Below are 17,480 nucleotides of genomic sequence, written 5' to 3'. Positions count from 1 at the left end.
AATGGACTAAAATAAACTGCCCAAAATTACTTGGAAAAAATTCTGGTTGCATTGACTTACATTAGCTTCCATTAACTTACCATTTTCGTGATATGAGGTTTTGTTCCGACAACTGTGTGTTTGTGTGTGTGTGTGTGTGTGTGTGTGTGTGTGTGTGTGCGTATGTACACACCATACACAAATCATGTGTTTTAATAATAATCACAACAGTGATGAACCACAGCGGTGCGGTTTTGGTACACTGAATTTTATTGTCTTGAAGTAAAAGCAGGTCCTGCTGGACCGAAATCGTTCACCCAACAGTAGAAGTTACAGGACCGAAGCACACATTGGCGTCTTTCTCGCACTCTACATACTCACGTTCTCTGTGAATACGTACATTTCAGCAACAGAGGTCCCGTTTCCCCTCCCAATCATATTTTCTCCCTTGTTTTCAGATGCTTGATTAATATTCACCCATAATAATTTAATATTCAGTCATCATACATGTGGACTACACTAGTCTCTAAACAGTGGAAGCACAATTTCCATAAATGCACCACGAAGATACGTAACACTTAAGATATGTCCATGATAAACTATTTACTCCGAAATAATAAATTCTTTTCTAAGACTCTGAGAGACTCAGTTTGAAGGGAAAGGTGAAAGGTGCTGCGTTTGGGGCGGCAAGAAATGAGGACAATTTGGGAAAACGTTACTGTTACTATTGCCTTGGTACGGCACAGTGGTACCCACTGAGGGTTGTGTTGGCATGCCCAACAGGTACGAGTACAAACAGGCTTATTATAACAACAACAAACAAACAAACGCACGGCCCACTCTTTTTATCAAGGGCTTTGATTGTTTTATTTAAGAACAGAGCTGATAACGTTGGACCAAACGATCATGATCTCTATGCATAGACCAAAAGTGATACATATTTATATATTCATATATAAGCCCATTTCTTAAAACCAATGAATGCCCATTTCTGCCACCAGGGAAAAAAAATCGCCATTTAGAAAGTCATAGAAATGAAAAGGTTCCCATAATAACGACTTAGTATCTCATAATTTGACTTGGCACCTCACAATAATGAGATACATGTTCACAATTGTGATGTCATAATCTTTTCTCCTAATTATGACTTATAATCTTATTTTTATAGTCATAAAAATGACGTTTCCCATAATAATGACTCGGCATCTCATAACAGAGGTACCATCTCATAAATATCTCATAATTACTACTTGCTATCTCACAATAATGAGATACATAATTGTGATGTCATAAAAATATCCTTTTTCCTAATTATGTCTCACAATTATGACCTAGTATCCCATTATTATAACTTGCTGTCTCAGTGAGATCGTCTCATAATTGACTTACTGCGTTGCGTCATAACTACGAGATAGTAAGGTCATAACTGAGGTACTATCTCAATTATGACTTAACACCTAATAATAATAATAATGACTTATAATGAGCTTAGATCTTTTTGAGATACTAAATCATAATTACGACTTAGTATGTCTTAATTACTTAGCGACTCATAACTATGAGATAATGCCCTCGTTATGAGATGCTAAGTAGTATTTATGAGATCCATAATTAAGAGAAACCTTCTCATTGTTATGATGACTCCGTTTAAGTGGTGGAAAAGGGCTTCCATGAAAACCTGAAGTTCACTATAAATTACAAACAGGCAAAATAAGGTTCGAGACGAGTTTGCATAAACATCACGATATAGACTGGACTTAAGTTAAGCATCCATGACGGACGCTGATGACCTCATCTTGAGCCTGATTGCGGCGCAAAAGAAACGAGTCTAATGTGGGGAGATGGCCAACATGACTTTCAACAGTCTTCAGCTTTGTTTGCACAGCCAACACTGTGTTGGATGATCCGGATTCAGCAAGAGCCACATAAACTAGACGTACGCTCACCTTCACAAACTTCAGGCCTACAGGGGGTTAAATGGCGTGAAAGGTGGCCGGACCATAAAAGGGCCGACCTCTGGACGTATTGCACTTTCTATATAGATCCCGCCTCGCTAAAGATACTGTTTTCACTACGTGGAAATGTGGAGACGTGTCCGAAGGGTAAACGCACATTCGCAGCTAAAACCTCCACCAATGGGTCAATGATGTTCAGGCGAGAAGAGATGGCTGCTTAAGGAATACTTCAGCATTGTCCATAACCTCTGTCTGCTGTACAGTCGATTACAATTGATGCCGGAAGAAAACCTCATATGTCCAAAACTGTAACTTTACAGGAGGAGGAAAAAACCTCCTTTACTTTGAATGGAAGTCAATGGAACCAGAGTTTTGTTCCAGTCATTTTGGGCCGTTTCTTTTGGACCATTCTTCATTAAATTTTCACACAGAGTTAAAAACAACAGAAATTTTCAAATCACGACAAAAACTGAAAATGGAGATACGAGGTTTTCTTCCCACAGCAGCGAAAAATTAGGTGTGATGCTAAAATCCTCACAGGACTCGCTGTCCACTCTGTTAGACACTCCTACCTTCTTGGTCCACCTTGTAGTTGTAAAGTCAGAGATATCAGCTCATCTGTTGCTGCTCGGTTTGTGTTGGTCATCCTCAGGCCAGGGGTGTCAAAACTCAACCACTAAAAGGGCCACGTTAAAACATCGGACTGGACATTGTTTATTCGAAATATGCCAAAACAAATATAGCAACTTGAAGTAGACCTTGAAATATTACATCCCAGCTATAGCCACTTTTCTCACATCTCCAGCAGGAAACCTTTCCACAAAAAAACCTTTATACGAGGCTGAAGTCGCTTCTCAATTGCCAGCTTCTTGTTCGAATTTTTCAATTCCGCCTTAAATGGCGTTTGAGAAGCTGGAATGTAACTGCAGCACCGTTTAAGGTGGAACGGGGTAATTTGAACGAGACTTCAGCTTCGTGACTTTTTAGCGTTAGACAGTTTCTCCTTGTAACCAGCTGGAGTCCATTAGTGTCCAGATTACTTTGTTCGTCTTAAATCTCTCTCTTTGCCATCTTTTTAGCTGCTAGCTGGGCGGGACTGTTGTCTGTGTTGCTATGGTGACCATCGGTCTGAGCTGATCTTCAGGGATAAAGGGTGAATCAGCAGATCTACATTAAGTCCAGCGTTTAAGACCGTTTACTGTTAAACTGTGTTGAAGGATCAGCAGAGCTTTATTTTACTATTTTTATTTAAAGGAGGATTATTTTATTATTACCTACTGATCTGATTCAGCTGTGGAGCCACGACAGGGCAGTAAACGAGCCGCATGTGGCTCCAGAGCTCCATGTTGCCGACCCCTGGTATGGAGGAACATCACTGTGGTAGAAAAACGCTGAAGTATTCCTTTCACTGGTGGTGAAGATGGAAATGAATTTATGAATATATGAGGAAATTCAGAGCTACAGAGGTTCAGTTGCATCACTCAGTCTATTTCTACCAGAGGATTAAACACCTACACTGTTCAGAAGTTGGTGACACACATTACATCAGTTTGGGTTTGGGACAGAGACGAACACAACAAACACATCTCCCACTGTGCACTGGTGGTCTTCCTTCTCCTCCTCATCAAGAGGAAAGCATCTCTCCTTCAGTAGGTCCAGAAGAGAGGAGAAGATACAGGAGGGGTGTCCATCTCTCTCTCTCTCTCTCTCTCTCTCTCTCTCTCTCTCTCTCTCTCTGCCTCCCCACTGTCCTGTCGGTTGTGCTGGTGGGGTTTGGTTTAGGTTTGCTTGCTGCTGAACACGGAGGGGGTCCAAGAGTTAAGTCACAGAAAGAGAAGAAGGAGGAGATGGGAAGGAGGGATTGGGGCGGTTAGGATTCGGATGGAGGAAGAGGGCTTTCAGGGCGTGAAGGGCTGCCCTTGTTTGGCCAGCTGAGCGACGAAAGGAAGAAGGAGGGAGGGAGAAAGAGAGAGAAGCGTAAACATCGAAACAAACGAGAAGTCTGCTGATAAGAACTGAGCTGTCCTCAAAGTCAGCAAGGCTGGAAGACAAACCTTTAAGCCTAATATCTGTGCTTGCCTTACTTTGCAGATCAAAGACAAATGAATTTAAAGGAACAGTCCACCGGTTTTCAACCTAATCTCTGTCTGCTGCACCTGGAGCGTATCGTTAATCACCACAGACGATGACCGAGATGCAGGTCACTGCACTTAGACAAGAGCTAAAATCCACTGACACCTATAATAGACACCTATATATAAACACCTATAATAGAAGCCTTTAGGCCAAACATTAAACATATGAATCATTTTGTCGGGGGGGGGGGGGGGGGCTAATGCTTGCATGCACATTGAATTTGGGTAAACAAGTTACGTTTACAGTTACACTGCAACTAAAATGAGACAGTTATAAGAATATTTTTATGATTGTTTAACTTATAGACATTTTTAACTTGTCATTTTTATCTAGTTACAATTCTCACTACATAATTTAGCTCTTCTTCAAGCATATTTCTAAAAACAAGCAACATTTTCTGCCAATATAGATTTCGTTTACTTTGAACAAGTAAGAAATGGCTAGAAATAAGTTATATAATCATGTAGCATACCTACGACTGTCTCAATACTTGAAATTTTTGATATATTGAACAGATTTAAAGTAATTTTATTTGCAGTTATGCTACAAAGAATTATATCGTCAATTAAAATGCTGTTAAATCTATACGATATAGCTAATATTTCAGATTTTTATGATTATTTAACTTCTATACATTTTAAACTTTTTAGCAAGTAAAAATTAGCTCTTCTTCAAGGATATTTCTAAAAACAAGCAACATTTTCTGCCAATATAGTGAGGTAATTTACTTGAAACGAGTAAAAATGTCTAGAAATAAGTTATATAATCATGTAATATTCCTGCAACTGTCTCAAAACGTGAAATATTAGATCTATATTAATCTATAAATCTATATTAAATAGATTTAAAATATGTTTAATTGCAGTTACACTGCAAAGAATGGCATCTTGTCAATTCAGATTTGAGATGCTTATAGTAACATTTTATGATTACCTTTTAGACACTTTTCCTTAATTGATTTTATCAAGTAAAATTATCTCACTATGTGTGCAATTAATTTTCAAGCATATTTCTAAAATCAAGCAAAATTGTCTGCCAATGTAGTGAGATAATTTACTTCAAACGAGTAAAAATATCTAGAAATAAGTGATTTAATCATGTAATATTCCTACAACTGTCTCAAAATTCAAAATATTAGGTATAATGAATAGATGTAAAATAATCTTACTTAAGTGTAGAGTTATGTTGATATCTCATGCTGTATATGTCAATATTAAAACATTTATTATAGTAATAAAAGGGATTAAAATAATATACATATTCATTGTATAGATTTAGCTTTGTTGCCTGTTATTATGGCATTTCTTTCCTTTGTGTCACTAAAATTCTTCATTTTGGTGTAAATATTTCAGCAAAATGCTCCAATAATGATAAATATGATGATAATTAAGAAGAAAAAGGAAGGTCAATTAATCACTGTCAACACACATCCATAATACAGTAAAAACGTGTTAAAATGATTGCAAAACAGATACAGTGATACTTTCTTTTCGTCATTACTGACTATAACTAAGCAAAACAACAAGCTATGTTGAGTTTTGAACTGTGAGTGACAGATATAATAATTAATATCTGACAGCTCTGTTTGCAGCTCAGCTATAGTTGTTTTTAACAGCCATACAAAAGTCTGCAACAGTGAAAAAAGCTAATTCAACCCTCAATATTCCCTCTGAAAAACTGGCCTTATCTCTGAAACATCAGATAATAACAGATTATAGATTAAATAACAGAATAAATCTATACAGAATTCAGCTTCTGCCCAAAGACGTCTGTAATAAGTGTTTTTCTAGATGACCAGTGCTGTTCTTACCTTTAGTTCACAGAAACTTTTCAAAGCGATTGTGGTTTTAACGCATCACTACGGCTGACGGAGATTATGGTGAAAAATACTGGAAAATTCCGTTAAATTCTGACCGATATAAAAACATCATGCTGAAAGCATCAGGCGGTGTTAAAAGTAACAAAGAGGCAAAACTGCCATCTTATGGAAGCTCATTCCTGCCAGATGGAGGAGAAAAAATCACCTGTTTTTTTTTTTTCTTTTTCAGCGTTTCAGCCAGCGGTATTTTATATTTTAAGAAAACAAGTCATAACTTTGAGACGCTGAGGCAATATTGTGAGAAAAAGAGTAAATATTTTGAGGTAGTAAGTTAATATTTTCCGAGAATGTCATTTTCAGATACTGAGTAAATATTTGAGAAAAGAATTTATTTTTATGAGATACTAAACTTATTAATAATGACAAAGTAAGCCAGAGATAAAGTCAATATTTTGAGAAAAAGAGTCATTATTTTGATAGTCCTTATTTTCATACACTAAGTAAATATTTGATAAAATAAGTTGTGAGATAACCACTTTTTGACATAGTAAGTCCCTATTTTTGAGAAACCTCATCAATATTTTGAGAAAAAAAGTGATGATAGTATCCCATAATAATGATGCACTATGTCAATATTTTGAGCAAATAAGTCATTTCAAAAGGCTAAATCAATATTCTGAGAAAAAGAGTAAGTATTTCAAGATATTCCTCAATATTTCCAGAAAATAAGTAATTATTTTAGATAATAAGTACAATTTTGAAAAAAAATGTTAGATAGTAAACTATTTTTTGACACAGTAAGCCACTATTTTTGAAATACTTGGTCAATATTTTGAGGAAAAAAGTCATTATAATAAGATGGTATCCCAAAATAATGATATACTATGTCAATATTTTGACCAAATAAGTCATTTCAAAAGGCTAAATTAATCATTTGAGAAAAAGAGTAATTATTTTGAGATCATCAATATTGATTCATCAATATTTTCAGAAAAGAAGTCATTGTTTTAGATAATAAGTACAATTTTGAAAAGAAAAGTTAGATACTAATCAATTTTTTGACACAATAAGCCACTATTTTTAGATACTTGGTCAATATTTTGAGAAAAAAAGTGATTATTACAAGATAGTATCTCAATATAATTTATGTACTATGTCAATATTTTGAGAAAATAAGTATTTAAAAATGTATTCATTTATTGTTTGGAGAAAATAAGTCATTATTTTCATATAATAAGTACATATTTGAGAAAATAAGTTATTCTTATGAGATAGCAAATCATTATTTTGAGAAAATAAGTCACTTTTGTGAGAAAATCTATATTTTGAGTAAATAAATCAATATTTCCAGATTCTGAGGGAATGTTTTTGACATACTAATGCCAGAAAAGGAGAAAAAGAAAAGAAACCACATGTAGTCAGTTTCTTCTCCTCGACCTGCTGACAATGAGCTTCCAGTTCGCAGCCAGCAGGAGAGAAAAGCGTCCGCAGCTCTGCAGACGGAGCTCGTATTTTCAAACCAAAACCATCAGAAAGCTCATTACCCTTCACGATAGCTGGATGTCGTCTTCCGGCCTGTGACTTCAAGGACCGCTGCCCGAGAAACAGAAGGACAAAAAAACAAAACAAAGCAAAAGAACATGACAGAAAGAAATGGGAATAAAGGCACACTCCAAAACCAGAGATGCAGTTATCCTTCATTCTCCAGGTGCCACTTTGGAGAGATAATGCATCTGCTTCAGGAAAGGCCCCTGATGCAGTCGCAGTTTCATACAGCAGAAAAAGAGGTCACTACAGAACGTAAAGACTGGTCAGTGGCAGTAGAAAAGCATGGCGAAGGAAAGAAATGAAGGACAGCAAACATATTCATATATAAGGCAAAGGAACAGATAGAAAACGAAAACAGAAAGATGGATTTTGACTTAAATGCTTATGCCATCCTGGCCTAGCACCTTTCATAAAGCCTAATAAGGATCACAGAGTGAGTGTAGAATGAGCAGAGATGAAAACGTTGGAGTCATTTTGGAATATTTGACCTTATCAAGCTTTACTTAAACCCTGTGTCAAAAGGCTCTAGTGCCCGAGCAATGACCAGCACTGATATCTCATTTAATAGTGAACCTTTCATGATGTAAAACCCCTCAGTCTGAAGCAGTGGTGGACAGTAACTGAGTAACTGAGTAAATGTAATGAGTTTCTGTACTTTAGTATTTTTGGTGTATCTGTACTGAAGTTTCTCCGTTCTGGGCGACTTTTTCCTTTCACTCCACTACATTTCAGAGTCTAATATCCGACTTTTTCCTCCTACATTTTGAGAAATCTGTGGTTCCTTTTGGTTTCTGTGTGTATAAAAACGTAACATGTCAAAACGAAAGAAGCGCAAAGCCAGAGCACCAATCAGGGCCCAGCGGTCACTTTGTTTAGAGCTGGTTTTGACCTGTCGGTCATACCGACCCAGTGCAGCACGCGGTTCAACGTCAGCGCAGCAGCGTAAAACTTTGGGAGAGTCTGTTCAACATAAATGATGAACTAACCTAACTTTGTGTAAATAGAGCTCAATATAGAAATATGTCCACATATGCAGTCGAGACTGACGCGGCTTTTTTCTGAATTTCTACAAACACCATTTCATTTTATAGTAAATGAGTTTGGGCTGGTTTATGTTTATGAACAGACGCCTACAGATCAACATAGTAAAGGAGCTCATCTGTGATCCTGAGTTTAAAGCCAGTTTTTATTCAACTTAAACTTGGAACTAAGTTGTAAATAAATCTGAAACTGAAACTTTGCTTGTGTGTAAAAAGTGATTTCAGAGCCACTCGGTTCTCCCTGATGGAAACTGTTTACCTTCAGTGTTTTGTGCTTCTGATCATTTTAATAGACGTCAGCGTCACTAATTAATGACGTTCTATTAAAAGACTGGTTTACCAAGAGAGACGCTGGAGGACTTTCACCTGAAATGAGTTCATGAAGCCAGTCTGGTTATAAAAATGATAACAGGACATCAGAGCCAGAATTACTCTTTTAGTACTTTTACTTTATACTTAAGTACATTTGAAGGTAAATACTTTTGTACTTCTACTCAAGTGGAGGTCTAAAGGGAGGAACTTCTACTTTTACTGGAGGAATATTTTACCTACTGTAACTCGAGTACATGGCTTGTGTACTTCGTCCACCACTGGTCTGAAGGACTATTGAGTATATTCGTATTCAAGTGTTTACATGATATAAGATATAATTGGTTATTCAAATGAAAGTAAAATGTATAATTTTGGGGGGTTTTGTTGTGTTTGTGAGTAAATGACAGGACACTAACTATTTACTGGCTTTGGCTGAAGAACTGCAAGGTACTGACTGGCAGGCCAGCCTTAAACCGGAAGCCACAGGCCAGTTTGACACTGTCTGCTCTGCGTTGTGTGAAACAGAAAAAGATGTAGAAAAAAAAAAAGTGGTATTTACAGAGCCCTGCTGGTGACATCACATATAAATAAAACTAATGCGTGGCCACACCTTATTAACTCGTGGGAACGAAATCCTAATGCACGGCCACGACTTAGTAAGGCCTGGGAATGAGATCATCCCTTACAAAGTTGTGGCCATGCATTAGGATCTAATTCCCACACCTTAGTAAGTCGTAACCATGAGTTAATTATATTATTCCCAAGCCATACTAAGTCGTAGCCACGACTTAATTATGTTGTTCCCACACCTTACTAAGTTGTGGGAATGTATTACGATCTCGTTCCTATGCCTTAGTAAGTCGTAACTACGACTTAATTATCTTGTTCCCACGCCTTACCAAGTTGTGGCAATGCATTAGGATCTCATCCCCATGCCTTACTAAGTTGTAGCCATGACTTAATTATCTTGTTCGCGTGCCTTACAAAGTTGTGGGAAAGCATTAGGGTCTCGTTCCCACGCCTTACTAAATCATAACTATGACTTAATTAGCTTGTTCCCACACCTTACTAAGTTGTGGCAATGCATTAGGATTTTGTTCTCACGCCTTACTAAATTATGGAAACACATTAGGATCTCATTCCCATGCCTTACTAAGTTGTAGCCATGACTTAATTATCTTGTTCCCATGCCTTACTAAGTCATAGCCATGACTTAATTAACTTGTTCCCACTCCTTACTGGCGTGGCCGTGCATTATTTTTATTCATACAGGATGTGACCAGCGTGGCTCTGTATCTGATATTTTTCAGCGCTTTTGAAGCTCTAAATCAAAACGTTTACCAATTCTTTTTTTAATATAACTGTAAACGTAGTTTTCATTTTCAATAATACCTTAGTAAAGTATAAATCTTCTAAAGTAATGTTGCAGTATTTTCCAACGCGATGCCTGGCATATGACTGACACCAATAAAGCCTCTTGAGGTCCAGTGCAAAAGTTTGAAGACACCTGATCAAGTGAGATTTTTCTCTTAATCTTATGTAAATAAGTTGCCATATCCTCTGCAGACAACACACGTCTGCGCGTTTAGATATACAACTTTAATGCACTATTACACAATTTACTGAACTGAACACAGTGGGAAAACATGAAACATCACGTCGCCTGTGCTCATGTTATATTTTCTGCTATATTTTTCAGTATAACTCAAATAATAAATAAACATTGTGCCCTGACGTCTGTAGAAAAGTGCCGTGTTTGTTACTTTTAGAGGACGTGTTACTTTTTTCGCTTAGAAAATCAACAAAAAGTCGATTCTGATAAATGTGCGGGACCTAAATATCAGCCGGACTGAGTGCCAGTCGGGCAGTAATCTTTCATATGCGTGGCGTTTCTGACAGAGGGTTTAAGTCTCTTGTGTTTCTGTATCTCAGTAGTGCGTGAAGGTGGACTGGTGTTTGTAGCAGTGCGGTACAGCGAATGGGGTCAGTCTGAAGAAGAGGAGGAGGGTGGGTTTTGACCAGGTGGGCATGCCTGTCTCCTCTGCCTGTCACGGTGGTGGGAGGGGCTAATAGTCTAAGAGGGAGGAGTCTGCGGATCTGATTGGTCGGGTGGGTGAGGCCGGGGGTCGTCGGCTGCCATGGAAACAGGGACACACAGACACAGAGAAGACAGGAATGAGTCAAGGACGCATAACATGTTTATGACCATGGGGGACATTATGCAGGACAAATTTACATTTCACAACATGTGAGACAATGGATTTGGACACAACCTACAGCTTTTTGTAAAGGACATTTACAGCAGACCCAAAGGGGAAGTCCACTGATTTTTCAAATTTCTTTCCCTGCAATGTGGTTTGATGTGAAATGCCCCATTCTAGACAAACTTACAGACCCTGATTTCTTCACAGTGGTGGTGATAGGAACCAGGGGTCACAATGTCCACAATGCACATACAGACATTTTATTTACCCTCCAAAATTGGCAGTGAACAAGTACACATATTCTCAGTTATGATATGTAATGCTGATGGTAGTAAAATCATGGCCAATCTGAAGTTTTCTTTGGAGAATTTTTGCCTTAGAACATCCTGCATGTGCCTCTGAAGAACTGATGTTACTCCATGGTCTGGTGGACCCACCACATTATTGTTCTTGAATAAATACAGCCACAACAATTTATGTAAAAACACCAGAAAAAAAACAGCGTAGTTTTCTCCTTTAGCAGCTGTAGCCAGTCAGCAGCCTGACCATGTTGTCCACCCTCACTCACACTAACAGCAGGCCATGTAGAGGAGAACAGAGTGAAGGACACAGCACCTCCACACTTTTACCCCCCGCGGGTTCAGCCCAGCACCACATGTAGTATAAATGTGTGGGGGGTGAAGAGAGTGAAGCTCTGAAAATGGGTTATTTTATATCTTCTACACAGAAAATGAGCAAAGGCCAAAAATCCGAGGTTGAAAGAATGATACATAAAAATTTTTTTCTTTTGATAAACATTGAAAGTGAATCCCACAGACCAGAACCTTCTCTATTGTAAATACATGTATTCAATTCACCATTTCATGTAACAACTTTCTGTGAGGAACTTTTAGAAGCATCAAACTCTTCAGATGTCTGGTTCCTATCACCACCACTGTGAACAAGTCTGGTTTCTCTAGAATGGAGCATTTCACACCAAACCACTATAAATGACTTGGTCTTCTTAAACTTTAAATATATACATACATTCTGACCACCTCCTTGTTTCTCCACTCATTGTCCATTTTATCAGCTCCACTTACTGTATACACTATATTGCCAGAAGTGTTCAGTCACCCATCCAAATCATTGAATTCAGGTGTTCCAGTCACTTCCATGGCCACAGGTGTATAAAGCCGAGCCCCCAGGCCTGCAGACTGCTTCTACAGACATTAGTGAAAGAATGGGTCGCTCTCAGGAGCTCAGTGAATTCCAGCGTGGTGCCGTGATCGGACGCCACCTGTGCAGCAAGTCCAGTCGTGAAATTTCCTCACTACTAAATATTCCACAGTCAACTGTCAGTGGGATTATAACAAAGTGGGAGCAATTGGGAACGGCAGCAACTCAGCCACGAAGTGGTCGACCACGTGAAATGACAGAGCGGGGTCAGCGGATGCTGAGGGGCATAGAGCACAGAGGTCACCGACTTTCTGCAGAGTCAATCACTACAGACCTCCAAACTTCATGTGGCCTTCAGATCAGCTCAAGAACAGCGTACAGAGCTTCATGGAATGGGTTTCCATGGCCGAGCAGCTGCATCCAAGCCTTACATCACCAATCGCAACGCAAAGTGTGGAATGCAGTGGTGTAAAGCGCCGCCACTGGACTCTCGAGCAGTGGAGACGTGTTCCCTGGAGTGACCAATCACGCTTCTCCGTCTGGAAATCCGGTGGACGAGCCTGGGTTAAGAATAGGATATCATTCAAGTTCATAGGCATGTGAAAGCAGACGAGCAAATACTTTTGGAAATATACTCCAGCAGCACTGCTGTGTCTGATCCACTCATACCAGCGCAACGCACACTAACACATCACCACCACGTCAAATAGTACCTGCTCTGTGAGTGTCCATGGGGGTCCTGACCACTGAAGAACAGGGTAACAGAGTATCAGAGAAACAGATGGACTACAGTCTGTAACTGTAGAACTACAGAGTGCAGCTATACAGTAAGTGGAGCTGATAAACTGGACAATGGATGTAGGTGGTCAGAATGTCATGCCTGATGTATATATAAAACCCTACTGCATCAACTGCCACTACCTTTACTGAATATTAGTATGATCCATTATAATGATTCATATTTTTACCCAAAATCAAAATCTATTCTGGTTAACAAGAACCCTGCATGTTCTTTAGCATGTGACACTGAACAACAGGGAATCGCATGGCGTCGAGTGAGGACGTTGCTGAATATCTGAAATGTTCACTGGACACATCGCACACAACAGGACGATGTTTTAACATTCAGCAACCAAAATGCAGATGATTTTGCGATGGCAAGACAAGCGACAACCGACGGAACAGAGCCGACCCTCGGCGAGGTTCGCTTTCACGGTCGGCACCTGGTGGAACTTTGTCCTGACAGAACATGTGAGATGTAGACGTGTTTGTATCTACCTGCTGTGTGCTCAAGATTAGCAGTGAGGCTGAGGGAAAGCACCTGAAATGAACAGCATGAACGACTGACTGCTCTTATTCTGACTGAATGAATGTAAATGTCAGGTAGATCTAAACTTGAGCTCGCTACAACAAAGGAAAGAGAGGTTCAGCAGGCCACACACTCTCACACACCCAATAGGCTCACTGGCCTATTCCAAATCTGGCTGAGACATGTGGCGCGTTCAGTGGGTCGCCGTGGGAATCGTCCAGCGTGTTTCAACCTAATCTCTATCTGCTGCATCTGAAGCATCTGACAGATCACCACAGACACTTGTGCCACGCTGTTAAATGTGCTGGGACGGAAAGTGCAACCAACTTCTAAGACTGAACTTTGGAGGTGTGTCTGCAGATTTCCTTGAGAAACTGAGGGTGGTCAGTCCATTGTTCTGAGAACTCCTGCAGCTTCTTTGTTTGATTAGCGAATCGCTGCTGTCAGAAGAAAACCTTGTATCTCCAAAATGGTAGGAGAAGGAAAAAAACCTGCTTTACTTTTAACGGAAGTCAAGAGAACCGGACGTCTTTCCAAGTCATTTTGGCCGTTTCTTTTAGTCCATTCATCATGAAATTTACTCACATTGTATATTACATCACAAACCGCAAAGTGGAGATACAAGGTTTTCTTCTGACAGCAGCAAAACCTTCTTCTTTTCTCAAAGAGGCTTCTTAACTACACATCCATTTCAGACCCACAGCGCTGGGCTGTCTTCTCGCAGTGGAAGGATGGCTGTGGACGTTTTCAGATCTGAAGCAGCTTGATTTTCTCCTCTCTCTCAAAGATGAAAGCTTTAAGAGCTGTTTATCTGATGGGGGCAGTGTTGGTGTCGACCAGGTCTCCCAGGTGGTTGTTAGGAGCCCCACTGTTGAGCTCCTGTTTCAGAAACTCCCTCTTATTTTCCTTTGACTTTCTCCTTCCTCATGCAAGTGGATTTACATCTTAACTCCTCACATATATTTCTTATATATCACTGCTGTCAGAAGAAAATCTGTAAGCTCTATTTTTTTTGTTTTTGACATAATCTGAAAACGCCTGTTGCTCTTTACATTGTGTGTAAATTTCATAATGAATGGACCAAAAGAAACGGCCCAAAATGACTTGGGAAAAAAGTCTGGTTCCATTGACTTCCATTAAAAGTAAAGTCAGTTTTTTCTTTCTCCTGTAAAGTTTCCATTTTGGAGATTTCGAGGTTTTCTTCAGACAACAGTGATATGCTTAATAGCCATTTTGACAGGGAATTTAATAAACAATGTACTGTATTTCAAACAATTCCCATTGGTGTCTATTATAAGGCTGCAAGTGAACGGAAACACATCACAATTAGTGTCTGTGGTAAATGACAAAGTGATGCGGATGCAGCAGTCAGAGATTAGGTTGAAGAATGCTGGACCACTCCTTTACACCATCTGTTCAGTGTTCAGAGGCACATTTTAGTGAAGACACTTCAAACACCTCAGTGTTCACTCTAATCAATCCGTCTCCACCTCCAGCCTTTTGGTACTGAATGTGACAGTGCTGTCCTTCAAGCACCAATAGTGTGACAGGCTTTTTAAACCATTCAAAAAGAAAAGCTCTTTTCTGTGATTTTTAAATTAGACCCAATTCAATCCGGCCTTTGGTTACTAAGTTTAGTAATTAAGCAATTAAATAATGACATACTGCTCATCTTTGGCCCTCTGGGACCAAAACGGTTCTATCTGTGCTCCACCCAAAAGTGTACTCTTTTATAGATACTATTGTTATAAATTACTATTATTAGGCTGGAGACGCTTTGCAAAATTTTGGCCCAAATCCCATTCAACCTAATGAGATACTCAAAATCCATCGAAATATGCCAGTTTAGGTCTAAATTCATTTAAAATGATACTTATTTTGCATTCCTATGACAGCCCATGTGGAAATCTGATATATGGGCCTATATGCACACATATCATGAAGGGTTAGGCATATGTTTTAATGCTGTGTATGTATGAGACAGACAATCACATCTATCTATCTATTAAATATATATATATATATATATATATATATATATATATATATATATATATATATACACACACACACACACACACACACACACACGTTGGACCTGTGTGCATAATATATGGATTATGCTTTATGGTTTTTTGAAATACAGCGAGCATATATATCGGTCCGCTAGCTTAATATGTTCGGCACCCCACTGATTGTGTTCCACCGCTGGTCCACCCTCGGACCACCCAGATTACTGTCCTGCATAGAAGGTCTAGTTCTAGTAAAAACTAGTTTTTAATCTCCTCATCAGATTTTAAATGCACAGAGACTTTTATTTTGGAAAATAAACTTAGACCAACAAAAAAGAAATGATGACCTGGCCTAATATAAAATGTTTTTACAGTAAATGTTGTTGCTGAAGCTGTGCTAGATTAAAATTACTCACTAAACCAATTTACCAAGTATAACTAAAGAAATGAAGAGAGGAAAAATAAATCAATTGGACGGTAAATGGAAAATGAGCGATGATGAGTAAGATTTTGCCTATTGCCTGTTACTATAACCACCGGTGGGCCGTCCAGGAAACGCTGAACGAAACGCCAGCAGACCGCCAGCTCTGCTATCAGTGGGCCAACAGTGGTCCAGTATCCTCTTGCTGGCATATTTGAGGAACATAATCCATTCATATATGAATTGTGTTTTCTATCACATACGTTTTAAACATATGTTACAAATATATGTTTGTATAAATTGATATTTGGCTGAAATATACGTCCCATATATGAAAATAAGCCGACATGTCACATATGTGTCCATATCAGTCAAATATAAGGAACGTTCATATATGCTAATATACGCCACATATTTAAAATCCACATATCAGATTCTCAGTTTGGGAGTTTTCTGCCGTGTTCTCGAGGCGTTTGGGCAGAAAGTTCACCAACAACTCTGGCAGAGCTGAAGCTGCTGTAAGGCCTTTGCTGACGCTATGTTCCTCATCATAGCTTCACCGACTTTACAAGAAAACAGAAAATATGAGTTTTTACATTGAACCATATCGAAAAAGTCAATCTATTCAACAGGAGACACAAAGAGAGGATTTGCAGGCTGGCAACGTTAAGACAGCTGCAGCTGGTGAACGTTCGGGTTAGCCTATCAATCAAACGTTTATACTTGAAAAAGTGGATTACATCAGATCTATCGCACTGGCATGACCGACATGAGTAGAATTTGAAATGAATAACATAATTAATCACTAAATTAACGATTAATAACTAAATTTGGGTATTGATTAGTGTGTTGAATGGGATTTTTGCTAACATTTGGCCCAACCTTTGAAGAGACAGCAGTAGCTATGGAACAGCACATCTGTTGCTTTGGCACAGATGCTTCAGTTAACATGACTGAGTCCGTGACTCTGAAGCGCGGCACACTGACGGAGCTCACAGTGTCTCAGAGATTTCGTAAACTGCCCACTCCTAGAAAGTCCTCCAGCTCTGCACATGCTAACTGCACTTGTTGGCATGTGTGAACAGTGTGAAGGACTCTCTAATTGGTTGTGTGTGAATCTTCAGGGAAGGCTCAGAGGCTCAGAGGCAGACGGCCATGCAGCGATAAGCGAGCGAGTGGCAGGTTCTGAGGCCACGGAGTAGGGGGCCAAGCACCACGCACATACCAGACGCGGTGGTCCTCACTGGTCACTGATTGTAATTCTGTGAAAAGCAATCATAATCAACAGGTAGGGTGGAGGCAGAGTGAGGAGGGGAAGGAGGTGGAGGACAGGGAAAAAGGAGGGAATGTGCAAGAGAGACGGTTTAAATGGAGGAGAGACCCACGGCACATTAACACTGCTCCAGTCTCAGCTGATAACAAGACTGAACTGCAAAACCTCCAGGTCGAAGTCTGTAAACGCCAATGAATCTGATCTAAAATAGCATCAGAGGACTTCATTACTGACTCCAGAACTATCTGACTTTCATCTTGGAGGTTGTGCAGTTCAGCTAATGGATTATTAGAAAGGACAGGAGAGTAAGCTTG

General features: G+C 39.2%; 1 protein-coding gene across 13 annotated transcripts in view; it reads right to left on the bottom strand.

Annotated features, from left to right (window-relative positions):
* Nucleotides 1–226: 226 nt before the first annotated feature.
* dnm1a (dynamin 1a) overlaps nt 227–17,480 on the bottom strand; it is a 141,804-nt gene continuing 124,550 nt past the window's right edge. For 5 of the 13 annotated variants that reach the window (XM_017724305.2, XM_037533733.1, XM_037533734.1 and 2 more), the window contains one exon: nt 227–3,865. Coding sequence is in view for 8 of the 13 variants with exons in the window: in XM_037533733.1 (XP_037389630.1) it covers nt 3,805–3,865 (61 nt within the window). In the remaining 5 variants the exon portion in view is untranslated. Of the gene's footprint in view, nt 3,866–7,433; nt 7,483–17,118; nt 17,156–17,480 lie in introns of those variants that run through there. The other 8 variants (XR_005129521.1, XR_001859139.2, XR_001859144.2 and 5 more) reach the window with 4 other exon arrangements.

The sequence above is a fragment of the Pygocentrus nattereri genome, chromosome 23 (genome assembly GCF_015220715.1).
Source record: "Pygocentrus nattereri isolate fPygNat1 chromosome 23, fPygNat1.pri, whole genome shotgun sequence".
Taxonomy (NCBI): Eukaryota; Metazoa; Chordata; class Actinopteri; order Characiformes; family Serrasalmidae; genus Pygocentrus; species Pygocentrus nattereri.
Note: the sequence above shows the minus strand (reverse complement) of the source record. Positions and strands in the feature narration are given on the sequence as shown.